This window comes from Myzus persicae, unplaced genomic scaffold, assembly GCF_001856785.1.
Source record: "Myzus persicae strain clone G006 unplaced genomic scaffold, MPER_G0061.0, whole genome shotgun sequence".
NCBI classification, from domain to species: Eukaryota; Metazoa; Arthropoda; class Insecta; order Hemiptera; family Aphididae; genus Myzus; species Myzus persicae.
In genome coordinates, this window is record NW_019101047.1 from 300811 (window position 1) to 326002 (window position 25192).

The following is a 25192-nucleotide window of genomic DNA, read 5'->3' on the forward strand; positions in this document are numbered from 1 at the left end:
CACGGGATCCTGTATGTTTGCAACCAGAGCTGTACTTATATGAAAAGGACGAAACAGTGTATGTATGTCGGGGATGGAGGGGGGCTGAAATTATATCGAGGTCACTCAGTATGTATATATAGTGTACATTTTGCACACAATGGCTTCTCTCCTCCTCCACACCACCCATAACTTCATTTTTGAATACCTAAAAAAATAACAATATTTTCATCGTCGTTGGGTTCTGCAGAATTATTTTGTTCCAATTATCTGATCCCATCCTTTCCGACATTTTATATACTATATACAAATATATGGAGTTATCAACACATCATTACTACAAATATATAACCTAATAATACCATATTTTATCATTTTACCAATAAGCGTGATTAAAAAATATCATAATATAATACATAAATAATTAAATGTATGAATAAAAATCTCAAATACAAATGCTTTAAATAATTATAAAAATAACATTGAACATTAATTGTTTTACAATCCACTACGTAGGTACTAGGTGAACAATTTATATCGCTATGCAAGACACAAGACTACTAGAGCACAAGTGTATTTAATTTTTTTCACGGACAATGGTAAGATCATATTTAAGGTGGTATAAATTAAAAGCCGTCGTATTGCGATGGAACCCACTGAATACTTTAGGTGGACCGGTTTAAGGCTGGACATCGCACAATATAGGATGGACCAAGACACCCGTGCACCCCAAAAATCTACGTGCCCGGGTGTATCTAAACATATATATGTTTACAATATAGATGAATTGACTAAAACTTAAGTATAAATGAGAATATTGTACATGTAGTATAGTTCTATACTTATATGTGTATCTAACTGTAATACTATATAAAATAGTGAAGTAATACTAAGGCTTAGTGACTATAGTGCTTATAAACAGTAAGTAGTTTGCTAGTTTGTACTTAGTAGGTACCTACCTATACTTATACAGCAGACATAGGTGGCGACTGTAATGTATCAAAATAATTTGCTTAAAAAAATTATAAATTATTGAATTCAGCAAATTTCTGATAGCCGAAAGAAACCAATATTTGACGAAAAAATGAACATTAACTGACGGTGAGTAACCAGACAGTGATACATTGTACAGGTTATAAGTATAGCCAGTAGGTATAATATATTGGCATACCGCTATCGGTTATATGAATTATGGTATATGTTTTTTTAAATTTAATATCACCTAACCCCAAACATACTTTTAATTTTTAAATCATTGATTATCGTTTTTATATCGGAAAATAATGCTGGTATCGACCCATCTCTGGAAAATTCGAAAAATACGAACAGTACTTAATAATGCTTACCACAAATCACAATCATAGAAATAGTAAGCAATTATCAAAATATACTACCTGCTGTATTACTTACTAAAAATAAGTTGCATGTTCAAATTTCAACTTAATTATTTCTAAGGAGTGTATAAAAAAAAAAAATACCTTTATGAATTAAGTCCAAGGCCCCGACTAATTATAATCATATTAAATTAATAGTGAACTTTAAATGATTATATTATTTATTATGATTTTAAAAATTTTCCTCACGAGCTGTTACTTACGAGGTAAACTATAATATAGTTATAATATAGCTAGAGAAACTTCTGATTATTTTTTTTTTCTAATTAACTTTTAACAAACATTTAGTACCTATAGGTAGCTAAACAGTTAATGGTAAAATATATAAATAATTAAGTAGATATATATAATATAATAAATAATAAATAATTGTGAAACACGATATAATAATAAAATGTGTGATATTAAAATTAGGTAATAAACATCTATGACCAATATTAGATGCGAAATGGTACATTTGCATTACATTATTTAAACTACTGAAAATAAATCTTCGGTTAATTAAATGAATTTAAATTCAGTGAAGACTTGTACTATAATTTACATAATGATGAAAGTTATCACATGTGAGAGAATAATCATCTAATAATAATTTTATGGATTTCAGGGATTCAACATACCTACCTATATTTTTTTAATGTACCTACGTAAGTCGTAATGTGTTATTCAAAAGTTAAAAATTCACCCTTCCTAAAGGCCTAAGCACGCTCATCCCAGCTTACTTTGAAAATAGTACTTCCTATAATCCTAATCCACCAGAATAAATAATCCTTAGATAAATAACCTTCATCGGTATTAGATGGCTTTTTCTTCTTTATTTATTTTTTTATGTCCGAGGAGTGCATTTTTTGTCTTGATTATGGGCTTCAACTTTCAAGAGAAGTTAAGCATTATTTCAATTATATGATGCTCGGGCGTTCAAAACTTCTCGGAATGTAAGTTTAGAACTCTCAGCTGGCTAAATGTTAAAGATCGAATGTGAATAACTACTCACAGGCATTACATTAAAGTAAAATAAAAGAAAAATTACATGAACTAATCTAACTAAAATGTAATAGAATATGTGCTACATTATCAGAGATTTTTGCTTTGCCCCGTTCCCCCACGGTTTATATTTCTGCAATCTGCGGGTTCCTTTGCTATTATCATATTACGCATTTACGCTTATACAGACTATAAAGACATATTTTACCACTACCGTCGCTGATAAGACGAGATCGCCTGACTTGCATCTCAGTATCTCACCGACTGGCGCCACGGCGACCGGACACCTGCGCGCGCATTCATTTATTGACATCGAGTTGGTTCGAATGGCAGGCTGCAGCGCTGGTGGGTATGCTCAACATAATCCGATAACAGGTATCTTTATCGCTGACTAATCTTGTAGTGTAATATCATTATGTTTCGATTGTTTCGAAGTTACGTACTTACTGTCTCACTACTTACGTAACAGTCATCAGTCGACTGTATTTGAAGTCTCTCGTGGAAACTTTTTAGCGATTGTTATTGTTTATTATTGTCTGTCGATCGTTATATTTTTTAGCCGGCGTCGTTCCGATCATCAATCATTAACGATGCGGTGTCTTATGGTGTTTGACAATTTAAACGACATCGTATTCATGAAATGCGACACGAAATTTTGCTCACATATTAGGAAAATCGGAATTTCGCAGGACCTCATTAAGCCAACAGAGGTACATTATTTTTGTTTTTATTCATTATTGATCTTTGTTTCACATCCAGTAAACATTAGTTGTACTTTTGTTGATGTTAAATATTTCTGGTGTAAAATATTACAACTACAAAAATATCTACACAATTAAATAGCAAGTTTGGTGTAACAATTATTTGGTATAAATCATTTAATAGTTTACTATAAATGCATTTTTACCCCGGTCCAATAATAAACCAATTTTGTGTTCAACCACTGATTACCTACTTAACAAAATTCATCTCAGTTTTGTATTTATTTCTTAACAATAGGCATTTTTAAAAATATACTTACTATTTCAATATTATCTTATGTTTTTAAGAATGAAAAAGAAGAGCCTGATAAAATTGATCCAGACTTAATACTTCAGATATTTTCACCGATGGTTACGTCTCAGAGAATTATGAATTGTCATTTTTCAAATCGTTACAGTTCAATGCAATGTCAAAATGGAACAAATATTGTATTTGACGAGGTAACTAAATCAACTATAGGATGAATATGCATACACATCCAACGTAAATAATGCAATTAAATATTGTTTTGTTTACGACCAGTACTTGGGCCATTTGTTCATTTATATTGGTGACAAGGAAATTTCTTGGCAGCAAAAGGTTCTTAGTGTATCAATTTTGTTTATAAAGAGAATTTGTGGTTCTGATGTTTCATTGTAAGTTTAAAAAGGTAGAAATGTATTTATGTGTACACCCTAGTGTATTATGTCTATTGTGTCTTAGATTGAAATATAGTCGCCGTCGCCGTCTTCTGGTTTCTAAGCTTTTAGATGTTTGGTTGAAACGTTCAAATGAAGAGCAGTGTGTATTAATTGAAGCTGTTGAACAACTAACTGTCAGTGCAGAACTTTCTACAGCTGCTTTAACAGCCGCTAAAACAGCAGCCGAGAAAATGAAAGCAAAATCTGCCTTTTCTAGGGTTCATATACTCATAATGGTTCGACAGAAATTTTTAACATTGTATTCTAGGTAATTACTGTATGTTCACTTTTAATAAGTAGTCTTAGGATGTTATTATTATTTTTTTATTTATTGGTTTTAGTCGTAATGCAACTGATCTGACTGCGGGTGACACATTATTCTTAGCACTCTTAGCTGAGGCTATACAAACAGCTGATCCAGAACCCAAGGATAAATCAGATCTTGATGTAATTATTGTAGAAAAAGACAATTCACTACAGTTGGAGAATGGTAAGAAATGTCACTCAAGTCCCATAGAAAATATTTGGGCATTCTTAGATTAAAATATGTATTATATACTATGGATGGAGCCATAGGATATTATCTTGTTTGTGTAATAGTTTCATAGTTCATATGAGCGACGAGTCCCTTATGGTTTTTCTAGTTATGTTGATAGTGTATGCATCATTGAAAAATGATGTAGTCAGCACAGATTAATATAAAAACTTTATAATTAAATTATTATTTATCAAAAAAATAATTTAATTAAATTAATTCTGTGGTCATGGTATGATGTAATAAATAATAATCAATACTAGATGCACTAACTGACTACAATAATTGTTAAATGCATTTTGGTTTTATATATTTTGGCTTTTATAGCAGACAAGTTCATTATTGAACAGTAATAGCTTAATTCATTCATAGCTCAGATAGGTCAAAATAATTTTTTTTTATTCCATCTTAATTTATTTGTGTTACAAATTCAGCTTATGAATACATTTTATGTACATCCAATGAAACATTTATTAACTTAACTCTAATTTAATAATATAGCATTCGTTTCTGTACTAGATTAGACTTAATTAACCATGTACTATATTATGTTATAAATAATAATTTTTTAAAAAATTATATAATACCATCAGAAAATCTGAAATATTAAAAACTTAGAACATAATATTAGTATTAGTCCAAATTAATGGGTCTATGATTTCAGGCTTATCTTATTTTATTAATTTTAATAATAACTAAATATATGAGATTTCTCTTTACGCATGCACCGTTTATTTGTCTAACTCATAGACTTGTTGCTAATACTATGGGCTACATAGTATATGATCTAAGAAGTCAATAAATTACATAGTTACAAATCATAAGTAAGATGTACTTAATGTATTTTTTATTCAGATGTACCAATGCCACGAAACAAAATTAACAGCTTACTGATTCTTTTGGGTCAACATGGGTTAAAATTAAATGCTGTACATTTGTCATATATTACTGATGGTGTTCCATTATTTATCATTCATGAGGTAATACTGAATTCACACAAATATAGATTCAATTAAAAATAATTCTTTTTTTATTAATGAATAATATTACTATCATCTTTTTATTTTAGATAGGAAATGATGTTTTTAATAGTAGTGTAATCGATTCATTAACATCATTTTGCACAATCCAAGAAATCCAAATTCGAGGAACTGTGGACCGCGAAGCACTTAAAATTGCTTATGATACAGTTGATAGTTCCATGAAAAAAATTATTGATTTGTTTAAAAAGAAAAATGCTCCATTTGCACCAACTCGAAGTGTACTTGCCATAATTACTACTCTTGCTACCAGATGGGAGCCACTGAAGAAGTATTGACATTATCATAATTTTTTTTTTGTAAATAACCATTTTATAACATACATTTTAATTTAATTTTTTAGAAAGTACCTAGATTACTTTAAAAATAATGACAGTTCATCATTAATTGCCATAGAATCTAGCAACATGAATATTATATGTAGTTTAAAAGATCTTCATCATCATTGCATGCTCAACGAATCATTGATTGACAATTATACAAAAGAGGCAGTGAGCGAAGCTTCTGCAATGGTTGCTGTAATGTTACGTGATTATACATCATTTTTTGAAGTGAAAGCGATGAACAATTTTACAATGAGATCATATCCTTTTAAATTAAGAAATAAATTACCAATCCATTTAAGTGAATAATAATTAGAATAAATAATAAGAATGATAGAAAAGAAAAATATTTTGTCTAGAAAATAATGCACACTGTATTATATTCTTACCATTTATATTATTTAATTATCTTTTAATTTTATTCTGAATACATATTATTTTGTATAGGTATTTTTCTTTTAAATGAGATAAAATATATTTTCTTTAATTCTATTTCTTTTACAAGATCAACATTGAATATAAATAAATATTTAGAAGAATTCCCAGGTCTAGTACATTTTATTTATGTAGATCGAATGTCTCATCGGATGATCGCTCCAGGTTTGGAGTTTGCGTCACAAGAAACACTTGAACTTACCAAAAAAAAGGTGAAATAAGTTATTTCATAAATTAACTAGATATGTGCATTATGATAAGTAAGTTCAGTTATTGGAAAAGAAAATGTTATTTTGTTTTACTTAGGTATGGTCCATGATCGATTTTAGTAGACAGCATTTGAGAGATGGTCATTTTATTGTACTTTGGAAAGATAACACTTTTACATATTCCTATTTCTTGTGGTTTGAGGATCAATCGGTAAGTGTATTGGTACTTTTTTATTTTTGTATACAACGTTTCTCAGGCTGTTGCATTTTCTCAATGAAAAATTAACTTACCCTAGGCCATAATTTCTGATTTTTTTGTGTGATGCAAAACCAATATTTAACATTTAAAGCAATACTAAAGCCATTCATATTTTAAGATTGTTAAATTACAACATTTTATAACTATTTACTATAATTTCTATATAATAATGTATATTGAGTATATTAAAGAAATTCATGGGATATATAATATGGACACCCTTTCAACGCTCAAATGACACCCCTTGAACTAACCTGGTTAATTCAAATTTTCTTTTTAGTGAATAATTTTAAAATATACATCTTAATTCTAATAAAATATTACCATCACTAGCTTATAAGACACTGAATAAATATAGTTTGCTGAATTCAAAATGTTAAGTCTTCTAAACTTCTAATAACAATAGTGAAGTGCAACAATTCAAGTCATATAATATTAAGATCATAAAATAATGCATTTAATGGCAGCAAAATCCAGTCCCTACTTCACTATAAATTTTGATTTTAGGGTACATCTTTAAAGCCAAGAGTTCAACCTACAGCTTCAGAGTTATTCCCAGGCATATTAAATGGTGATTACTATGAGTAAGTTGAAATTGGTAAAACGGTTTTTTACGTTAAAAGTTTTACCATGCGAATTAATGTTTTTAGGAAGCTTTTGGAACAATGTTTCCCAAGAATGTCAAAAGGAAAAGTACGATGTTTCGAACTATTCTGTGTGCATTTGGGACTGGCAACTGCTTCCTGTGTGTTGGAACATTCCCGGAGATTATCAGCAACTGTATGGGAAGTAACTGGGAGACCTAGCAATCTTCTAGATTTGTTTTAAACTGCTATCGTCGATTTAAATGTTTCATTCCATTTTTTTTTTATATATAATTAACATTTTGTTTTTATTGATCTCATAGTATGAAGTCACTTAAACCATTTTTTTTTTAAATATCTATTATTTGTTTATTTTTTGGTTATTATTTGTATTATTTTATGTTATGATTTAATTTAAATGTTTTATTATAGTTTATAGATTTACTCAATAACAATATATTGTATTGTTGCTACTTAATAATGGTGAACTTTATACTTAAATTAAAATCATTTTTATGTGCCAATATATGAATTAATAATAAGTGTATATTATCAAAAAAAAAATATTACTACCTATGTAGTCTTGGTGAATGTTTTTTATACGGGTCCTCAATGTATGTCATATTTTTAATCAAATATATAATATTAATTTTACACTTGCTGTCATTGTTTTTAATTGAATTAATAGCATGTAGGTATATGCTTGATATAATTATTACAATACGGAACGGGAAGTATGTAAAACATAGATGATGCTATACTTAAGTGTTAATGATATTAATTTACCTATTACGGGTCTTTGAACACCTGTGGTTATGAAAAGTTATAAAGCTGAGTCCTTGCGATTAAAATAAAAACCATTTTGCCACTGTATATAGTTTAATTATAAATGTATGTATAAACTGCTGCATGGAAATTGCGTGTTCATATTTAATGTTATTCAGTGTTAAAGTTAATTGTTTAAAAGTATGATAAAAGTTACCTTGTAAATAATACTTGGACTTTCCCTTTTTAGATAGTTTAAATTAAAAAATTGGCTTTAGATATACAAGGCTTTGGTGGCAGAAAGAAAATTTGAAAACTATGTTATTTGGGTTTTTACACTTATAGTGTTTCCGTAAGTGTTTAAACAAACCGAAATAGAAAGAGTGCGTGCAATTGACTTCCTTCTAAAACATAGGAAGGCAGAAAAACATATGATTTTGGTAACCCTTCCCCAAAAATGTAAATAAAACTATATGAATAACAAAAACAATTAATTAGATTAATATTCAAGAAATAAAAAGTAGCTCCAAAATTCTTATCGGGCAAAGCCATATTTTCAGGTCATTTTTTAATATGACCTCTACTAATTATTACTAATATTGACATAGTTTAAATTTTTGTTTACCAAATGTTTTAGACCAATCTATTTATACAGAGAATGATCATCACATAAGCATTTTTATATTATTTTTATTAGAACATGTTCTTGCCACCTATTTTTTAGAACTCCTTATCTAAGAGTAATTAATTTCATTTGATTCTAGCTTTGAACAATCTGATAATTTAACAGTATTTAATGTTTCAAACAAATAACATAATCCAAATATAGCATGTTTTTATGCACTTTTATTCAATATAAAATAAAACTTATTCTTAACTTCATAAGAGAGTTTTTACATAAAATGTTTTAGCAAATAACAATTATTAAAATAATTACATTAGTACCCAGTATTTTGTTCAATTAAAATTAATTTTCCATAGACATTAACATAAATGCTCCTAGGTTATTTTTATAGTAATTGAGTTTCTTAATTTATTTTTTAAATACTTAAAATTAGAAAACAATGTATTATTTCTTATCATGCTATAAATAATTCTAGATTGAATCAGTGTCACTTTGCTAGTGTAAAAGATAAAATAAAATAGTTCTACTGCAAAGGAGTATTATAATATTATTATCATATGTACATAAAAAGTAATAACTACTGTTATAAGATCTACATCAAATGGAAGCAAAGTCAAGACACAGCCGTTTAGGCGTGAATACAAAATTATAATTATTCTAGATTATAAGCATACATTTTATTCAAATATTTACATAAATTAAAAACATAGCTAAAAAATATAATAATTAACAATTTAACAGTTACATTACACACATGCATAAATAAGACACATAGCTACAGAATATTATAATAATTAAAAATGTAATAGTTATTGTACAGAAATATTTTGGGCTATGCCTCTCAAAAATCCACATTGTTCAAAATTTGTAACTACTTTTAAAGTCTTTTCATCAAAATCAATATATTTTTTAATTTTTGAGGGGGACTATTTCTTGCTTCTAATTGACTTTATTAAAGTCTACCTGCTTGTACTTTTTTAAGACAAGTTATAGAAGACCACAAACTTGGATGATTAACACCCATCTCCATGTTTAGTCTTATATTGGTAGCTTCAGAGAGATTGTTGGTTCTATATATACCATTCAAAACTCTATTATACTTATACATACTCCAAATATTGGATAATAAAGGTTATCTACGGCATTTCTGGTAACGTCGGATAATCCCTAATATCGCGATAAAACTATAATTTTTATTGTTTTATTGTTATTGTAATAGGTGTATGTAAAAGTAAAAGAATTGAATAACTATATTTTGTTCTTGCATCCAAATGTACTTGGGCCTAAATGGCCGCGTCCATTTGTCCCTGTTCGACTGTTATAGCAGTAGTAGAACATTGATTAATTTAGTAATAAATATTTGGGTTTTAAGAAACAATTTCAAGTCAATTATAAATAATAAACTATACATTACCAGCATACTTTAGCCGTGTATACAAATATTTCTAAGTATATATTAAATAATGTCTTTCTTTATCCTATAGCATGTTTCATTACAACTGTTGATGTGTAAGTGATTAATTCTGTTGATGAAGTTTAAATTTTGGTCAATGTTACCTTGTTTCACATCGCCAAACATATTACCTTTTAAGTTGATGTCACTGTGTCTCACATTGTCAAACATACTGGCTTTTGAGTTGATGTCACTGTGTTTCACATTGCCAAACACATTACCTTTCAAGTTGATGTCACTGTGTCTCACATTGTCAAACATACTGGCTTTTGAGTTGGTGTCACTGTGTCTCACATTGTTAAACACACTGGCTTTTGAATCGATTTTAGGATGTCTGTCGTTAGTAAACACACTTGGTTTCAAGACGTTTTGTGTTAAATTTTTGTCAAGAATGTCTACATTACAGTCGAGATGTGGCTTTTTACGTGAATACTCTCCATTCTCAAGAATCTTATTTACTACTGTTTGGATTCTACCTATTACATCACGATGACTGTAGCCTCCTGTCAAGACACTTTCTAGGGTCTCAAAGTACTTGTTTAAGTATACACCGGATGACCCGGTGATAACCCGGAGTAGGTTAACAGTCTGGCTGTTTCGGTACGGTTTCAACTTCTAGAAAATGAAGACAGAAAAAAAACAGTTAATATAAATTGAAAGATAGCAGAAAATAAGACACACTTTCAAACCAAACAGTAATAATTATCGCCTTAAAACGTTATTTATTTGCTGATTGTGAAATGAGAGATACGAGACCAGATAGGTTTCCCGTATATTACAAACCGAAATATAGGTACGTACTTGTTTCAATTCCTTTAGACGTCGGTCGTATTCAATTTTCTTTTTAACATTCTGTCTCCTAGCCATTTATTGATTCTACACTATACTACACTATTAAATATTAATTGTACACCGTCCACACCAAGTACACTGCGATCATACCAGCACACCATAGTCTACAACCTGTTACACAAATACACTCCTAAGTCCTATAATGGCATAGAACAATAATGGATATAATATTAACTTTATAACTATCTATATATCTGAGTATACCTTAGATCACATTTTTGGTTTATACTTGGTATGTTGTCCATGGTTAGACCGTTGTTATGACTCGTTATCAGAATGAACATAAATCACGATAACTTTACTGTTAAGGTATTGCGCTTTTTCGTAAATTCAAATCACTTTATTAGTTTATTTTTGTTGTCTTCAGTCTTGATTACCTCTGGGTCTCTAACTACTAGTACACACTTAACTCCGTCCTCACTTTTCATCTTTTCAAATGAAATAACAAAACCGAGACTAGACAGGTGCGAAAGGAAAAGTCATGTCGATGAAACAATTGCCTTCGGAAACTATTAAACTGATTAGTAGTACTCAGGTCATTACGTCGGCGTCGTCGGTGGTGAAGGAATTAATGGAAAACTCTATTGACGCCAATGCTACAATCATCGATATACGTCTGGTACTATAGATCTAAAATTAACATATTGATGTAATCATTTAAAAAAAAACAAAAATTGTGTGTTGCCATCAACTTATGGTTCAATGTATAGGACAATTATGGGCTGGACAAGATTGAAATACGCGACAACGGGGTTGGCATTCCACACAGTGACGTGCATGTCATGTGTTTGCGTAATTACACTTCCAAAATATCCGAAATATCCGATTTAGGTATGCCATTTTTTTTTTATTTATAGGTACTACCTAATAGAATACATTTTTAAGTTTTTATACTTAACAGATAAATTGACGTTCTACGGTTTTCGGGGCGAAGCTCTTAGTTCCATTTGTGCTGTAGCTGATGTGACTGTTATTACAAAATCAGATTTTGACGAATATGCCAAATCATTTACCATGGACAGCAATGGCCGCGTGAAGAATAGTTCAATTTGTCATCACCAAAAGGGTTAGTAAATTATGTTTTCATTATATGCAAGAGATTCTGATATGCAAATACCTATACTTAATATTGATAAGTAAACACATTTTTTTTAAAAATATTGACGAGTTTCGGTCACTAGGACAATATTTACTTAGTATATTATGTTAGTATTTTCCACAGATGCAGTAGGTATATTAGTATATAGTATCTAATTTGAATTAGGTTAATTTTAGTGGTATATTTTTTTTATAGGTACAGTCATCAAAATAGTAAACCTTTTCAAAAAGTTACCAGTTCGAAAACAGATTTATAGTTCAAAGAAACACTGTGTTAATGATTTACGAAGGGTAGAAAGTATTGTTAAATCATTAGCAGCTATTCAACAAAATATTCGTGTTTCTTTGGTTCATAATAAATCTGTGTTGTGGCAAATGACCTCAGCCATAGATTTGGTGGTGACATTTGGTCAAATATGGTCATCATCTATGACTAAGTATGTAAAGCACTTGACGTTTACAAGTGAAGAGGTTAGTTTTTGGTGTAATTGGAGTCAAATAACTTGATATTACTTTAATTCATTCTCATTTAATTTCATTAGGTACATATTGATACAGTTGTACCTGTACAAAATATAAACGTGCAAAATTGTTTTTTTACTACAAATGTTGCTGATGCAATTTATTTATATGTTAACAAAAGACCGGTCAGGGATAATAAAATTGAAAAAGTAAGAACAAATATCAATGAGTAAGTTGATTTTTAATTATTTTAATTGGTGACTAAATAATTTGTTTGTTTTAAATAAATGATTTAGCTTATTGTTGGGGAATTCAATAACTATTTTGGACATTATTTACCTCCAGGCAAGTACTTGCCATGTCTTATATCTATAACCATTCCACCTGAAACTATTGACATAAATTTGGAACCAGATAAATCCCGAATATTATTTCACAACCAGGTTTAGTATTTTTGAAAATAATATCAAATATCAACTGTAATGACATTAATTTCACCAACATACACAGAACTTGTAACTGTGTTAGTGTCCTTGTTGTTGTCGTAATGACATTACTAATGTTTATACATGTTTATAAATTTATTACTAATTCAAATTAATTTAAAACTTATTTTCAGGATATGATATTACTCAATCTTAAGAACTGCATTACTAAGTATTATTATAATGAGAACATAGAGAACGACCAGTCTAATATTAATAAAGTCCTTGCACATACAAATAATAAAAGAAAAATACCTTATGATTCAGAAGAAGTCCAAGTAAAAAAATCTCCAGTCTTAATGTCACAGATTAATGATTCTTTTGCCCCAAATGCAGAGTCGACTAAAATTATTAGCAATGATTCATTTAACTCTGTATTAAACAATGACGAGCATACACAAATTGTTAAGGACTTAAGCTTAGAAGATATTGATTTTGAAGAGCCATTCATATCAAAGATAGATAAAAGTAACAAAATGTTATGTTTAGAAAATAACAATCTGGAAAGTACTGATGATATTTCAGAATATCGCAAAAAGTTATCTAATATTGGAAACACTTCTCCTCTTCAAACTATTCAATCGGATGACGCAAATGTTAGAAATTTTAATGCCGAAGACATTTCAATTTCTCAATGGAGTAAGGGTGATGTAGTTCTGAATGGAAAACCATTGGAGGTATTTATATTTATCTATTTTATTGTCTTAGAAGTATATTGATAACAGTTTTTTTTAGAGTGGAGTGGTGTTAAAATCTGATTTCTTGCTTGAAACTTTAGACAAAAACAGCATGCCAAAAATGAATACAGAAACTGGTATTAAACATTAATATTTTTATTTATTTGTATTTAATACATTCATTTACATGGAGTAACTGTGTTTATAATATTTGTTACTTACTTAATAAAATACAAATGTTTTTCAGTCATTCAAAAATATGATGAAAATATTATTATGAACAATTATAATCCAGTACATACAAATGATGAACCCTCAGAAAATATTTCAATAAATTCATCAAATAATAGTATGAAGCAATTAAAACTTGAACAACTTTTCCGTACAGTTTCTGTTCCTGATGAGCAAGTTCCTGGTCTTAACCATTTAGTAAATCGTCCACAGTCATGGGTGCCTCAACCTAGATCAAAGAGACCAACAAGAGGTATTTTATTTATATCAAATATGAGTTTTGAATGAGTAGGTTAGAGCTTTGAATATAAATTAACTTATCAATGTTTATTATTTAAAAAATTGGGAATAGGTTTTTAATTTATAATGTAATATTACATATTATGCCTTGACTAGTTATTATACTTTTTAAATTATTGTAATCAATTTGCGCATGGAACAGAAGTATTAAAAGTTTGAACACTTGAAAAACCATAGAAAGTTCATGAATTTAATTCTTAAATAAATACATTTCATTTCATTTAATTAAAAAAATATGCACATTTGACTATTGTTGACTGTTATTAGTGTTATTACATTTTAGATATTCCTGATGAAGATCTTAGTGACACCATTCGTAGTGTCAGCAGTCAAATGGGAAACAAAGAGATGTCTGGATTTACACTGTTTGCCAGGGAAATGCGAATTAAAAGTAGTAACATTTACAGTAGCCTAAATTAAATATTTGAATACAAAACTATAAATTAAATTTATTTTATTTTATTCAATATAGTTATTCAAGAAAATCCAGGGATAGAATTCACAAAAGTTAGCAAAGAACTTGCCAGATTATGGGGCAGTTTGAGTGAAGATGAAAAATTAAGGTATAAAAAATTGTCAAATGAACAGAAAAAAGTGATAATACCCAGTAAAACAAATGATGTACCATTACCGAAAAAAATATTTCAATCTATCTCTAAGAATCTTCAAAGGCATTCTACCCAAATTAACATAGAATTATCTGAAATCAAAAGAAATATTTTGAAGAAGCCAAAAATGATGTAAGTGCCAAATTTAAATTCGTTTAAATAATCGATTTGATGAAAATTAAATATTAAACTTAAAATAAACTGTTTGAATGAATCAAAAATATATACTGCCTGCTATAAGATTATCAAGCTTAAATAATAACATAAACATTTATTTTTCAAATAGTTCACCAGAATTTATGCTTATTGGTCAAATCGAGGACACCAATTGGCTTTGTTGTGTGCGTAATGAAATACAAGCTCTAAATATTTGTCGTCTTCAAGAAGCTGTAATTTTTTTCCAGAAATTGGCTGATAGTGAGGTACCACTTAAAATGTTGGACCATTCAATTACAACGAACAAAAAGTAATTATAACTTTTCTGCGTTTTTTTTTAAAATTTACAACGCAAGAAGATTAATTATTATGAATAAAAAAAATATATTAAGGGGACTGCAGTCAGTCGTGTGTTAAGGAAATTAATATAGACAATATAACATGATGACATTAAAGTGACTTGTAGGTGTGTGCAATGTAAACAAAAATAAGTGTGTGTGAGTCTAATCTGTAATTGTTTTCAGACAATATTTCCTAGAAACCATCCATCATCGCCACTAAACATCGTAAACAATGAACAAATTATGCTGGTCATAATTATTGTTGTAAATAGTAGATTATTTTACCATTTTGCTATTTTTTATAATAGTATACCCGTAAAATAATTACTTATACTTTACATTTTTATATAATTACCCAATCATTCCTTAACTTACAATTGTTCAGAACACAACTAGTAGCATTCACTGTTTACTGTATTTTTTGTTGGTTTTTTACATTTAAATAACACATTCAAACAGGAATATCGAAATACTTATGTATAAATAAAAAGCTAATATAACCTAGGTTATATAACCTATTACATAATATATATATATAATTTAAATAATATACTTAATGTCATTACACCCACATAAATATACATAATATTATAATTTATAGGAATATTGGAAAAAAAATAATCTAATCTAAGTATAAACACCAATTCAAAATATTTATATATTTTATTTATGAATTATTATATGCAATTACACAAATGTAATCTGGTTAGTCACGTAGACGTCGGTTTCAATCAGTCCTTGAGTCTATTAACTCTGGTAACATTACTTCAAAAACATTTTTCTAATAATAATTTCATTTTGGTTTCAAAAAAATTATCATCTCTTAAAATTGTTTGGTATATTTAATATTATACCTGTAAACATAAACAAATTACATTAATTATTACCAAAATTAAATTGTATAATTTAAACATTATAAATTACCTTTGGGTGACCATATTATAAAATAACAAAACAATGAGTTATTTGTAATTGTCCCAGAACTTGAAAATAATACTTGTCATTTGGTTTTAATTGTAAATTGCATGGATTGTCTAGAGTTGCAAACTTTAATTTCCCAGTTTCTATTGCTTCTTTTGAAGTTAAATGTTTGATTGAAGAGGGACATTTTATTTCAACTATACCGTTAGTATCTATTGGTCCATCAAGGATGGCAGTTGTTCATGAATGAAAAGACTAGAATCTTGAATTTTAAGTCCTGATAATTATTCAAACTCTGTCTTCGCAAAGGGTTTGCACTCAATACCATATTTCATATGCTCATTACCACAAAATGTAGAATATAACATGGATTTTATTGTATTAGCTCTAGAAGTCGACGGTCAAACTAATGGTTTCAAAGTGTGATACGGTTAAAAGAATTTGTTGTTCTTTATGCCATAATTCACATTCCGATTGAAGTGTAGTTTTTCAATGAATTTAATTTCATCGCTATTTTTTATAATTGTATTTGTCATTAATTCCAATTTATGTTTTTCGTAATCATCTTCATTCATATCCAATTCTTCACAAATATTTTCTTCACAATTGCCATAGTTTTTATCTGCAGTTATGTTAACTTTAGTAACCCGCCTACCACTTGGTTCAAACGTAAGTTTTCTTTTCGCTTTACATACTTTTAACCTCTGTTTTCTATTTATAAAACGTTTAGTAAAATCACCTGGACTTACATTGCAAATTGTTTTGTGTAAAATACTAATAGATTTTGGACCTGCATTCTAAGTCAACAATGCAGCTGAACATCGCACTAGGTATGAACCTTTACGAGAAAAATGCATTCTCTTGCCTTATTGTTTACACTATAAATCAAGCTCGAGGAATGATGAGCTGATAAATTTCCTGCCGATAAAATATCAGTCCAAAGTCCAGATTGTTCCATGTCTGGAACATAGTTTTTATTTTTTTTTTCATTCTTATTTTTACAAAAATATGTAGCACAGTTTACTTGATTGCCAAAAACATGATATAGTCCAATCATAATATCACATTTTAATAAATTAACTTTTTCATTTTGTGTTCCATCGTTTTCTTTTCTATATTCTATTGCCTTAGTAACTGCACTACGGAGCTTTTCTAAATTGTTTCGCAAAATATTCCTTTGGTTTCCAGGCACAACTTTTCCACTGTTATATTTTTTTACTTTTGCTTGCAATATCACGCATTCGATTTATATAATTACGTAAAACATGGTTTCTGTATTCTATTTTTTGAATCATTATATCTGGACCGTAAGGTTTAGCAAGTTGTAATTGTGGTGCTATTCTCCTTGTCAGTCACACAGCCAAGTATAAATTCTTATATCAGCAATTAAAAATTTTTGGCTCTTTTGTGTTCCCGTAGGGTGGTTAGGTTAGTTATGGATAGTCTTAGATGGTTCTAATTGAGTTCATCGGTGACTGGAGTGTTTTTTGTGTAAAATTGTATATTTGTATTAAATTATATATTTGTATTCAATTTTATGATATATGATAATGTTTTATGGATTGATTCCAAAAAGTGAAACTTATGATTGTTATTAAAAACTTTATGTTTGTAGGTATTTGGGTGAAAAAAATTATCGCTTTCTGATGGATCTGGATACTTCGTATGAACCATCACCTGATAAATATACTATAACCGATAAAAGAATAGTTAAGAATGGTTTTAATGTTGTTATTGTTTTTAATGGTATGTTATGGTTTATTGTCAAAATGTAATACCTATCAAAAATGTAATTAAAATTCTTACAGACGATTCTGAAAATCCTGATATAAATATCACAGATGTAGCCCTTCATATATCATCATATGGTGCTGAGGAACTCAAACAACTTTTAGAATTAATGCAATTGGAAAAAGAAAATAATCTACATTGTTGCCGTCCATTGAAAGTGGTCAACTATCTCCGGGTATTTTGTTGTTTATTTTTTAAATAATACCATTGAAAAAATGAACTTATTTTGATTAATTTGTTAAATTAGAGTGAAACAGTGAGGCATTGCAAAACAACCGGACTCCCTAAAACAAAAGAAGAAATAAATAACCTATTGGAGTATTGGTTCAAAAATGAGAAGCTATTCTCGCATAATACTTGCGTTCATTACAAAAACGTTTTTTCACCGATACACAATATTAATGAGAAATCAAGAACATAAAAATATTTGTTATCATAATTCTTGGCGTAGTCTGAGTATAAAGTGTGTAGTAAATCTATTGCTTTTAAGTTCTAATACTAACACCAACAATTTTTTTTGTTGAAAATATTAAATAAATGTTTTAATTGAATAATTATTAAGTATATTGTATAGTGTTTTAAAAATAAATAAATAAACATGAAAAAATGTGCAATGAGAATTTAAATTATTTATTATTATCTGAGAAATTCTACATTTCCACGGTTCAGCATACATCATGTTTTTAGATTTACGTCGGTGTACATTTGTTGGTACAACAACTGTGTTTTAGGGGTCAATTATGTTTTTTCCAAATACTAAAAAAATAAAGTAACTGTCAACCAAGAGATTATGAGTATTGAGAAATGATGTTGTTGGTGAAAAAAAGAAATATTGAAAACAAATTTTAAAAAAAAATTGAAAAAAATAAAAACTAAATATCGAAAAATGAAAATTGGGAAAAAAAATTTAAAATAATAATAAATAAATAAAAATATCGAAAAAAAAAAATTGGAAAAAAATTAATAAAAAAAAAAAAATTATTTTAAATAGAAATTGAAAAAAAAATAAGAAAATTTATTTATTTTTTTCAAAATGTTGATTAATTTATCATTCAAAACATTATTAAATCATTTAAATTTAATTTTGAGGAATTAATTAACAACGATCAGACGTTTTAAGTTATTTACTGTAGGCATTATAAGTTATTATCGTATTGTCCGTTGTAACAAATCGATACTGAAAACTTGTAACTGAATACTGTGACACAAATACGAATTATATTTATTTCAAACACTTACGCTGCCCGCAGCAACAAGATTTGTAAAGTCCCTGGATTTGTTTTGAAATCCGTTGGGAAATCTTTCCATTACAAAATTCAAAAACAATTTAAAAATGGAAGGTTCAATAAATAATCTACGAAACTTTGCAGTATTGATATAATTTTTTTAATTTTTTCAACAATTTGAACAGATTATCTTGTAGATTAGGATTTTTTTTTAAATGTTTTGACATTTCCATTGCTTTCCTATTATTTTTTTAAAGTATTATTTAGTTATGAAGCCTATTATTGTTCCTTTAGATTTTTTAATTTGTTATACGTTTATTATGCTAAGACTTATTAGTTCTGCACACTAATAATCAAGGCTGGGCAAGTTAATGATTTTTTTTAACTCAGTTAAGTTAAATTAAAATCTAAATCAAGTTAATAGCTAAAAGTTAATTCAAAATGTTCTATCAATTAAACTAAGTTAAGAGTTAACCAAAATGTAATATTAACATTTTAACTCAAGTTAAGTTAAAAAAAGTTTTTTTGTTTTCATATAGGAAAAATTAAAATATTCGTACCCAAAATTGTTCATGTTATTACACCAAAGAACTATTATTATTTTATGTCTTCAAAAAGCTAACAGTATACTATACGGAAAATGTAGACTGATACCAGATTGTACAAACTCGAAAATGGTCGCGTTAGTTTAACCTAACCGCGTCTTTATATTTTAGTCGAAGTCGAAGTATAGGCGAGTACAATACTGAGTAGCGTATTTATTTTTATACTCATACAGTGATTACTGAATACTGAATACTTATTAGTAGTTATTACTAATACACGATAATTAGCGGTAGGCCTGTATGGGTTGTTAGATTATCAATATGACAAGAACACGAACCGCGATTAAAGATATTTTTCATTTTTTCATCGTGAGTCGTGACACGGACTAATTTTAATATTATAATAAAACCTGGAAATGACAGTATTAGTAGTTGTAACAGATATATAATAATATGTATCGATATCGAATATGGAAACACGAATTATTACTGATTTTTTCACACCTTTTTTACATCTTTTACTAATTTTTTCACACCTTTTTACTAATTTTTTCACACCTTTTACTAATTTTTGCACTAATTTTTACTAATTTTATCAAACCTTTTTACTTTCATTCTTCACACCTTTTTAATTTCTTTTTTCACACCTTTTTACTAATTTTTCACTAATTTTTACTAATTTTTACACCTTTTTACTAATTTTTTCACACCTTTTAACTTTCTTTTTTTCACAACTTTTACTAATTTTTTCACACCTTTTAATAATTTTTTCACACCTTTTTACTAATTTTTCACTAATTTTTACTAATTTTATCAAACCTTTTTACTTTCATTCTTCACACATTTTTACTTTCTTTGCACATCTTTTTGCCTTCTTTTTCACACCTTTTTTTCTTTCTTGATCTTTTTTGATCTTTCTTCTTATGGATTTACCACCACTAGTCACTAGGCGTCCATGCGGGAATTCTAGATTTCGGTGAAATCGACGAAAACGTCGAACTAATAATAAATTATACAAAAATAAACGGGGTATTACACTACTACCACATAACAGTCTAGTCCGTTTAGCGTTATTTTCTATATAGATATTAATTCTTAATAATAATAATGTAAAATAATATAATAATAATAATGTATAAAACAAATATAATATTACCAAAATAGTTCATAATTATTCATAGGAATATCTGTAGCTATAAGTTATAACCACCAACTGGCGACGATGGCAAAATAACAGGCATTGATAATATTCGTAATTTTACATGAATTAAAAAAATTGAAAACACATAACATAATAATTAAAATTAAAATTAACTTAACTTGTTTAAATGTAAAATTAACTCAAGTTAATCAAAAGTAAATTTAAATGCTCCTAAATTTATTAATTAAGTTAATAAACATAAAAAAAAATAACTTATTAAGTTAAAAAGTTAAATTAACTTAACTTTAACTTATTAACGCGTTAATGCCCAGCCTTGCTAATAATACTATAAATATTTTAATTCGAAATTATTGTTATAGATATAATATAGATAAAATTGTTTTGCCAAGGTACACATATGTATTTACTGCTTTATTTTACAGATGGTATTTTTTTATTATTATACAGCAGCACGCCATCACTGACCTCTTCGCCTTGCTTTAAATGTTAAAAATTAAAAACATATCTGCAGCATTATAAAATAATAATGTATAATTTATAATTTAAGAATTAAGCATTATAATTTGCTACTTCCAAAATGAGTTGCTCGGAGCTATTGCACCTTTTACCACTTAAACGATCCACCACTAATACCTATAAGAAATCTAACAACATCAATTTGCAGTGTCGTGTAACTATCATACACATTCCATTCTTTATAGTTACGGAAATAAAATAAAAAAGTCTATAACTTTGAAAGTATTATTATCTCAACACAAACTGGCGCAGTGCGGCTTTCGGGCCATCGACCAATGAATTAATCTTTTAAGTTACAGAGACATATAATAACAAAATATTGTAACACTGTATCGCTTGGGAGAAAAAAAAGACGCTTAAACGAAATAAGAAAACATTGTCAGATTGCTCGTCGCCGTCGGCGCGCAAGTCTTTTTTTCCGGACGAACCGCGGTCGGTGAGTAAAAAACCGCGTACGGACGTCGATGGGACGAACCTCTGTACATACCACAATACCACATACAACCTGTACACACGCAAACAAACTTATAATATATTTTTATTATTATTATTATTACCGACGGCGCAGGCGAACCGGTACCTCTGGTACGACTGCCGCCGCCAGAGTTGGGTAGGTACAGAACGCGACTCGTTCGGTCTTCCCGGTCGAATAACATAATATACCTCTCTCTCCCTCTCTCTCTCTCTCTCTCTCCTCTCTCTCTCTCTCTCTCTCTCTCTCTCTCTCTCTCTCTCCCTCTCTCTCTCTCTCTCTCTCCTCTCTCTCTCTCTCTCTCTCTCTCTCTCTCTCTCTCCAACTATATCCACGGAGACCGTGTACAACGCGGTATATTATTAATATTACCTGCAGCACTACCTGTGGAACGGTACGCGCGGCTCGTCGGCGGCGTCGGTGGGGGACCGCCGCTCGGTAAACTCGCACGACAGGTCGCCGGCGACCGACGACTACCGCTCCGCCGTCAGTCTACGGGGCACACCGTCCGCAATCGCGTCTCGTTTTGCGCAGCCGTGTTCTGTTATTTTGTAGTTTCGTCGAGTTTTCGTGTCGCGTTTCACGTGTGCCGAACACACCACGTCGGTAGGTCAAATACCGATATCTTCTCAGTTTTAACCGCATATATTATCTTCCGTCCTACACCGACCGCATTTCGGATAGGTATACCCGCGGGATCCATCTGTGCGCTTGTGACCCGTGATGTGAGTGATCCGTCGTCTAATCGCGTTACAGGGCATGTGAAATATTTGTAAACCCCGGCGGGCGCACACACGAATATAACACAGAAACGAAACAGTGAATACGACGCACCTTACCGCCGGTCTCGCAAAGAGAAGTAGGTAGCCGATCGTCGAACGGTAGTGGGCGCGAGGTCCGTCGGCCGCCGCCATGAGCATGATGATGATGATGAGACCGTCCGACTCGACGCCCATCTGTCGGTGCCGGGTACTGTACCTGGGATCGGCTGTGCCGCACATCACTAAGGATGGGCTGCAGGGCATTCAGGAGCCGCTCAAGGAGCTATACCCGGAACAGGGGGCCCTGGGGGCCCGCGGTATCGACTCTTGGCTGAGCGTTTGGAGCAATGGCCTCTTACTAGAGAATGTAGACGAGAACCACAAGAAGATCACTCGGTTCTTCCCTATCGAGTCGCTGCACTACTGCGCCGCAGTCCGGTTCGTCCTGGTGCCCGAAAAGTCTAACGGGTCCTCGCAGCCGCGATTCCTGCCGCTGGATTCTCCGTTCGCCCGGTCTCCAAACCCGAACCATCCACCATTGTTCGCAGCCATACTGCGCCGGACTTCCGGCATCAAGGTACTCGAGTGTCACACGTTCATATGCAAGCGTGAGATGGCCGCTAACGCGTTGGTTCGATGCTGTTTCCACGCTTACGCCGATTCGTCGTACGCCAAACAATCGGACGGCGGTGGCACGAACGGCACTGCCAACGGTGCCGGTGGCAACAGTATATACGGCACGGTACGGACCAACAGGTCGGTGGGCAACAACACTATCGAGAAGGTGGAGGGCTGGCGGCGCATGACCAACGGCGGCGGGGCAGCCGGAAGCACGCTAACCCTCAACAGCGCCCACTCGAACGGCATCACCATGCTGGAAGCGTCCACGAATTCCATCGACGACCTGTCCGAGTGCAACGGTGACGAGAATCACAAAGTGTGGGTGGGCAGCACCAAAGACATATCGGAAAAAGAAGATTTGTACGGAGCCGGAAACACGATGCGCAGCTCGCGATCCAGCAGGCCCAGGCAACTGGTCGGGGGCGCACCACCACCGCCGCCACCGCCACCGGTCAGGGACGACAGCAATAAGTCAGCGACGAAGAAGGCTAAGGAAAGGCCGCGTCGTAAGAGAACGCCGACCGGTGGAAGTCGTGAAGACTTGTACGCGCCATCAATGAACGGTTCGCTGATGAGATCTGTGCACGGCGGCCGCAGTTCGGTGTCGCTCAACGGCACCATGGCAAGCCGGGGACCACCTAGAGGGTTCATGCAGTATCAGCAGCATCCACCACCTCCACCGCCGCCCAACCACATATACTCCAACGGTGGGGGCGGCACCATGCTTAGGCCCGTCAACGGCTATCACCCACATCACCCGCATCCACCGCACCACCCACATCAACACCATCCAGGAATGATGCAGCCTCCACCTCCACCGCCCATTATGATGGTGCCCACCACATTGCCGCACCCCAAGAAAATGCACAAGATGAAACCAGGCATGATGCCTGTACCCAGACCGGGCATGATCCCAGCAAACTACATGCCGGTGCCCATGTACATGCACACCGGTAAAAAGTCCAAGAATGGAATGCCTGTCCCTGTGCCGATGGCCATGGAAGAACCGATATACATGCCGTCCGCTCGGCCCCTGAGTCCGGTCGCGTCCTATCAACCAGAGCACTTCCCACACGAGGCGTACTTGATGCAGCAGTACGCCAACAGCGTCAATCACATGAACAACAACATTAACAATAACGGGCCGGCGCCCAAGAACAAGAAAGGCAAAAAGGACAAGAAATCCAAGGACTCGGTCAACGGGATGATGCCACCGCTGATGGTGCCGCAGTTGATGGTCAACGGCGGCGCAGGTGGAGGCGGTATGATGATGATACAACAGCATCAACAGCATCAACCGCCGCCACCGCCCTCTGGTCCACCTCAGATGGCCGTCAACGGGCACAGGGTCAACGGCAACGGAATGATGTCGCCGGGACACGACGACATCATGACGGACGACACGGAGGACTCGGTGTACAGCACCGGAATTTACCGGCGGAAGGGTCACCTCAATGAGCGTGCGTTCTCGTACTCGATCCGTCAGGAGCACCGATCCCGGTCGTATGGATCGCTGGCCAACCTTAAGTTCGCTGCTCCGCCAATCGTGCCAAACGGCGTGGACGGGGTGCCGAACAAGGTGGACATCAAAAAGGAACGAGAGATCATGCAGATGATGCAGGACCTTGAGCTGTCGGGCGACGAGCTGGACCGCGCTGACCAGGTGGTGCACCACCAAAAGCAGAGTAACAACGTGCAGGCGCACCATCAGAGGCCCGTCAAGACGAAGCGATAACGACCACCATGATATTATTGACGTCACAGCGGACCGGAACTACGACCGCCTGCAGGTAAACAACGATTCACAGTTATACTGCACATAATTTTATATATTATTTTATTTTATAATTTATATTAATATTTAATCGTTTTACTATCATACACTTCGCCGTCGGTATAGATTAGATTTTGTATTATTGTGTGAACCGTCTCTCTTACAT

At 31.9% G+C, this 25192-nt stretch overlaps 4 protein-coding genes across 7 annotated transcripts in view; 3 read left to right on the forward strand and 1 right to left on the reverse strand.

The window, feature by feature from the left end:
- The first annotated feature begins 2607 nt into the window (after positions 1 to 2607).
- On the forward strand, positions 2608 to 7478 carry LOC111027515 (Hermansky-Pudlak syndrome 1 protein homolog). 3 transcript variants are annotated; one of them, XM_022305910.1, is made up of 13 exons: positions 2608 to 2732; positions 2917 to 3067; positions 3407 to 3559; positions 3642 to 3754; positions 3822 to 4067; positions 4141 to 4289; positions 5190 to 5314; positions 5404 to 5645; positions 5718 to 5957; positions 6200 to 6344; positions 6439 to 6552; positions 7108 to 7184; positions 7251 to 7428. In XM_022305910.1, the coding sequence occupies exons 2-13, from the start codon at positions 2948 to 2950 to the stop codon at positions 7426 to 7428; spliced, it is 1902 nt and encodes a 633-aa protein (XP_022161602.1). In that variant the 5' UTR covers positions 2608 to 2732; positions 2917 to 2947. The 3 variants fall into 3 exon arrangements, with proteins under 3 accessions (XP_022161602.1, XP_022161603.1, XP_022161604.1); XM_022305911.1 differs by having other exon boundaries at positions 2628 to 2702; XM_022305912.1 differs by lacking the exon at positions 2608 to 2732 and having other exon boundaries at positions 2948 to 3067; positions 7251 to 7478.
- Positions 7479 to 9095: 1617 nt separating this feature from the next.
- LOC111027506 lies at positions 9096 to 11045 on the reverse strand. The gene is made up of 2 exons (XM_022305899.1): positions 10829 to 11045; positions 9096 to 10642 (listed from the first exon to the last, which is right to left on the reverse strand). The coding sequence occupies exons 1-2, from the start codon at positions 10892 to 10894 to the stop codon at positions 10031 to 10033; spliced, it is 678 nt and encodes a 225-aa protein (XP_022161591.1). The 5' UTR covers positions 10895 to 11045; the 3' UTR covers positions 9096 to 10030.
- Positions 11046 to 11211: 166 nt separating this feature from the next.
- Positions 11212 to 18503, forward strand: LOC111027505 (PMS1 protein homolog 1-like). The gene is made up of 15 exons (XM_022305898.1): positions 11212 to 11498; positions 11590 to 11710; positions 11781 to 11945; positions 12174 to 12448; positions 12520 to 12648; positions 12736 to 12882; positions 13059 to 13601; positions 13660 to 13738; positions 13849 to 14085; positions 14416 to 14523; positions 14605 to 14872; positions 15027 to 15206; positions 17774 to 17904; positions 17967 to 18124; positions 18197 to 18503. Exons 1-15 carry the CDS (start codon positions 11361 to 11363, stop codon positions 18368 to 18370), a joined length of 2853 nt encoding a protein of 950 aa, XP_022161590.1. The 5' UTR covers positions 11212 to 11360; the 3' UTR covers positions 18371 to 18503.
- Positions 18504 to 22308: 3805 nt separating this feature from the next.
- LOC111027501 overlaps positions 22309 to 25192 on the forward strand; it is a 36002-nt gene continuing 33118 nt past the window's right edge. Inside the window, exon 1 of one of the 2 annotated variants that reach the window (XM_022305893.1) lies at positions 22309 to 25042. In XM_022305893.1, coding sequence (XP_022161585.1) covers positions 22783 to 24987 — 2205 coding nt within the window. In that variant the 5' untranslated portion in view covers positions 22309 to 22782 and the 3' untranslated portion in view covers positions 24988 to 25042. The remainder of the gene's footprint in view (positions 25043 to 25192) is intronic. The other variant, XM_022305892.1, reaches the window with a different exon arrangement.

Bases quoted from the DNA above. Each gene is read 5' to 3' on its own strand.
- LOC111027515 (XM_022305910.1), top strand. From the start codon at position 2,948: ATGCGGTGTCTTATGGTGTTTGACAATTTAAACGACATCGTATTCATG. The intron at 3,755-3,821 runs GTAAGTTTAAAA...ATTGTGTCTTAG, and splicing joins TGTGGTTCTGATGTTTCATT to ATTGAAATATAGTCGCCGTC. The intron at 7,185-7,250 runs GTAAGTTGAAAT...TAATGTTTTTAG, and splicing joins TTAAATGGTGATTACTATGA to GAAGCTTTTGGAACAATGTT.
- LOC111027506 (XM_022305899.1), bottom strand. From the start codon at position 10,894: ATGGCTAGGAGACAGAATGTTAAAAAGAAAATTGAATACGACCGACGT. The intron at 10,643-10,828 runs GTACGTACCTAT...TTCATTTTCTAG, and splicing joins GTCTAAAGGAATTGAAACAA to AAGTTGAAACCGTACCGAAA.
- LOC111027505 (XM_022305898.1), top strand. From the start codon at position 11,361: ATGTCGATGAAACAATTGCCTTCGGAAACTATTAAACTGATTAGTAGT. The intron at 11,711-11,780 runs GTATGCCATTTT...TATACTTAACAG, and splicing joins ATCCGAAATATCCGATTTAG to ATAAATTGACGTTCTACGGT. The intron at 12,649-12,735 runs GTAAGAACAAAT...TAAATGATTTAG, and splicing joins GGGATAATAAAATTGAAAAA to CTTATTGTTGGGGAATTCAA.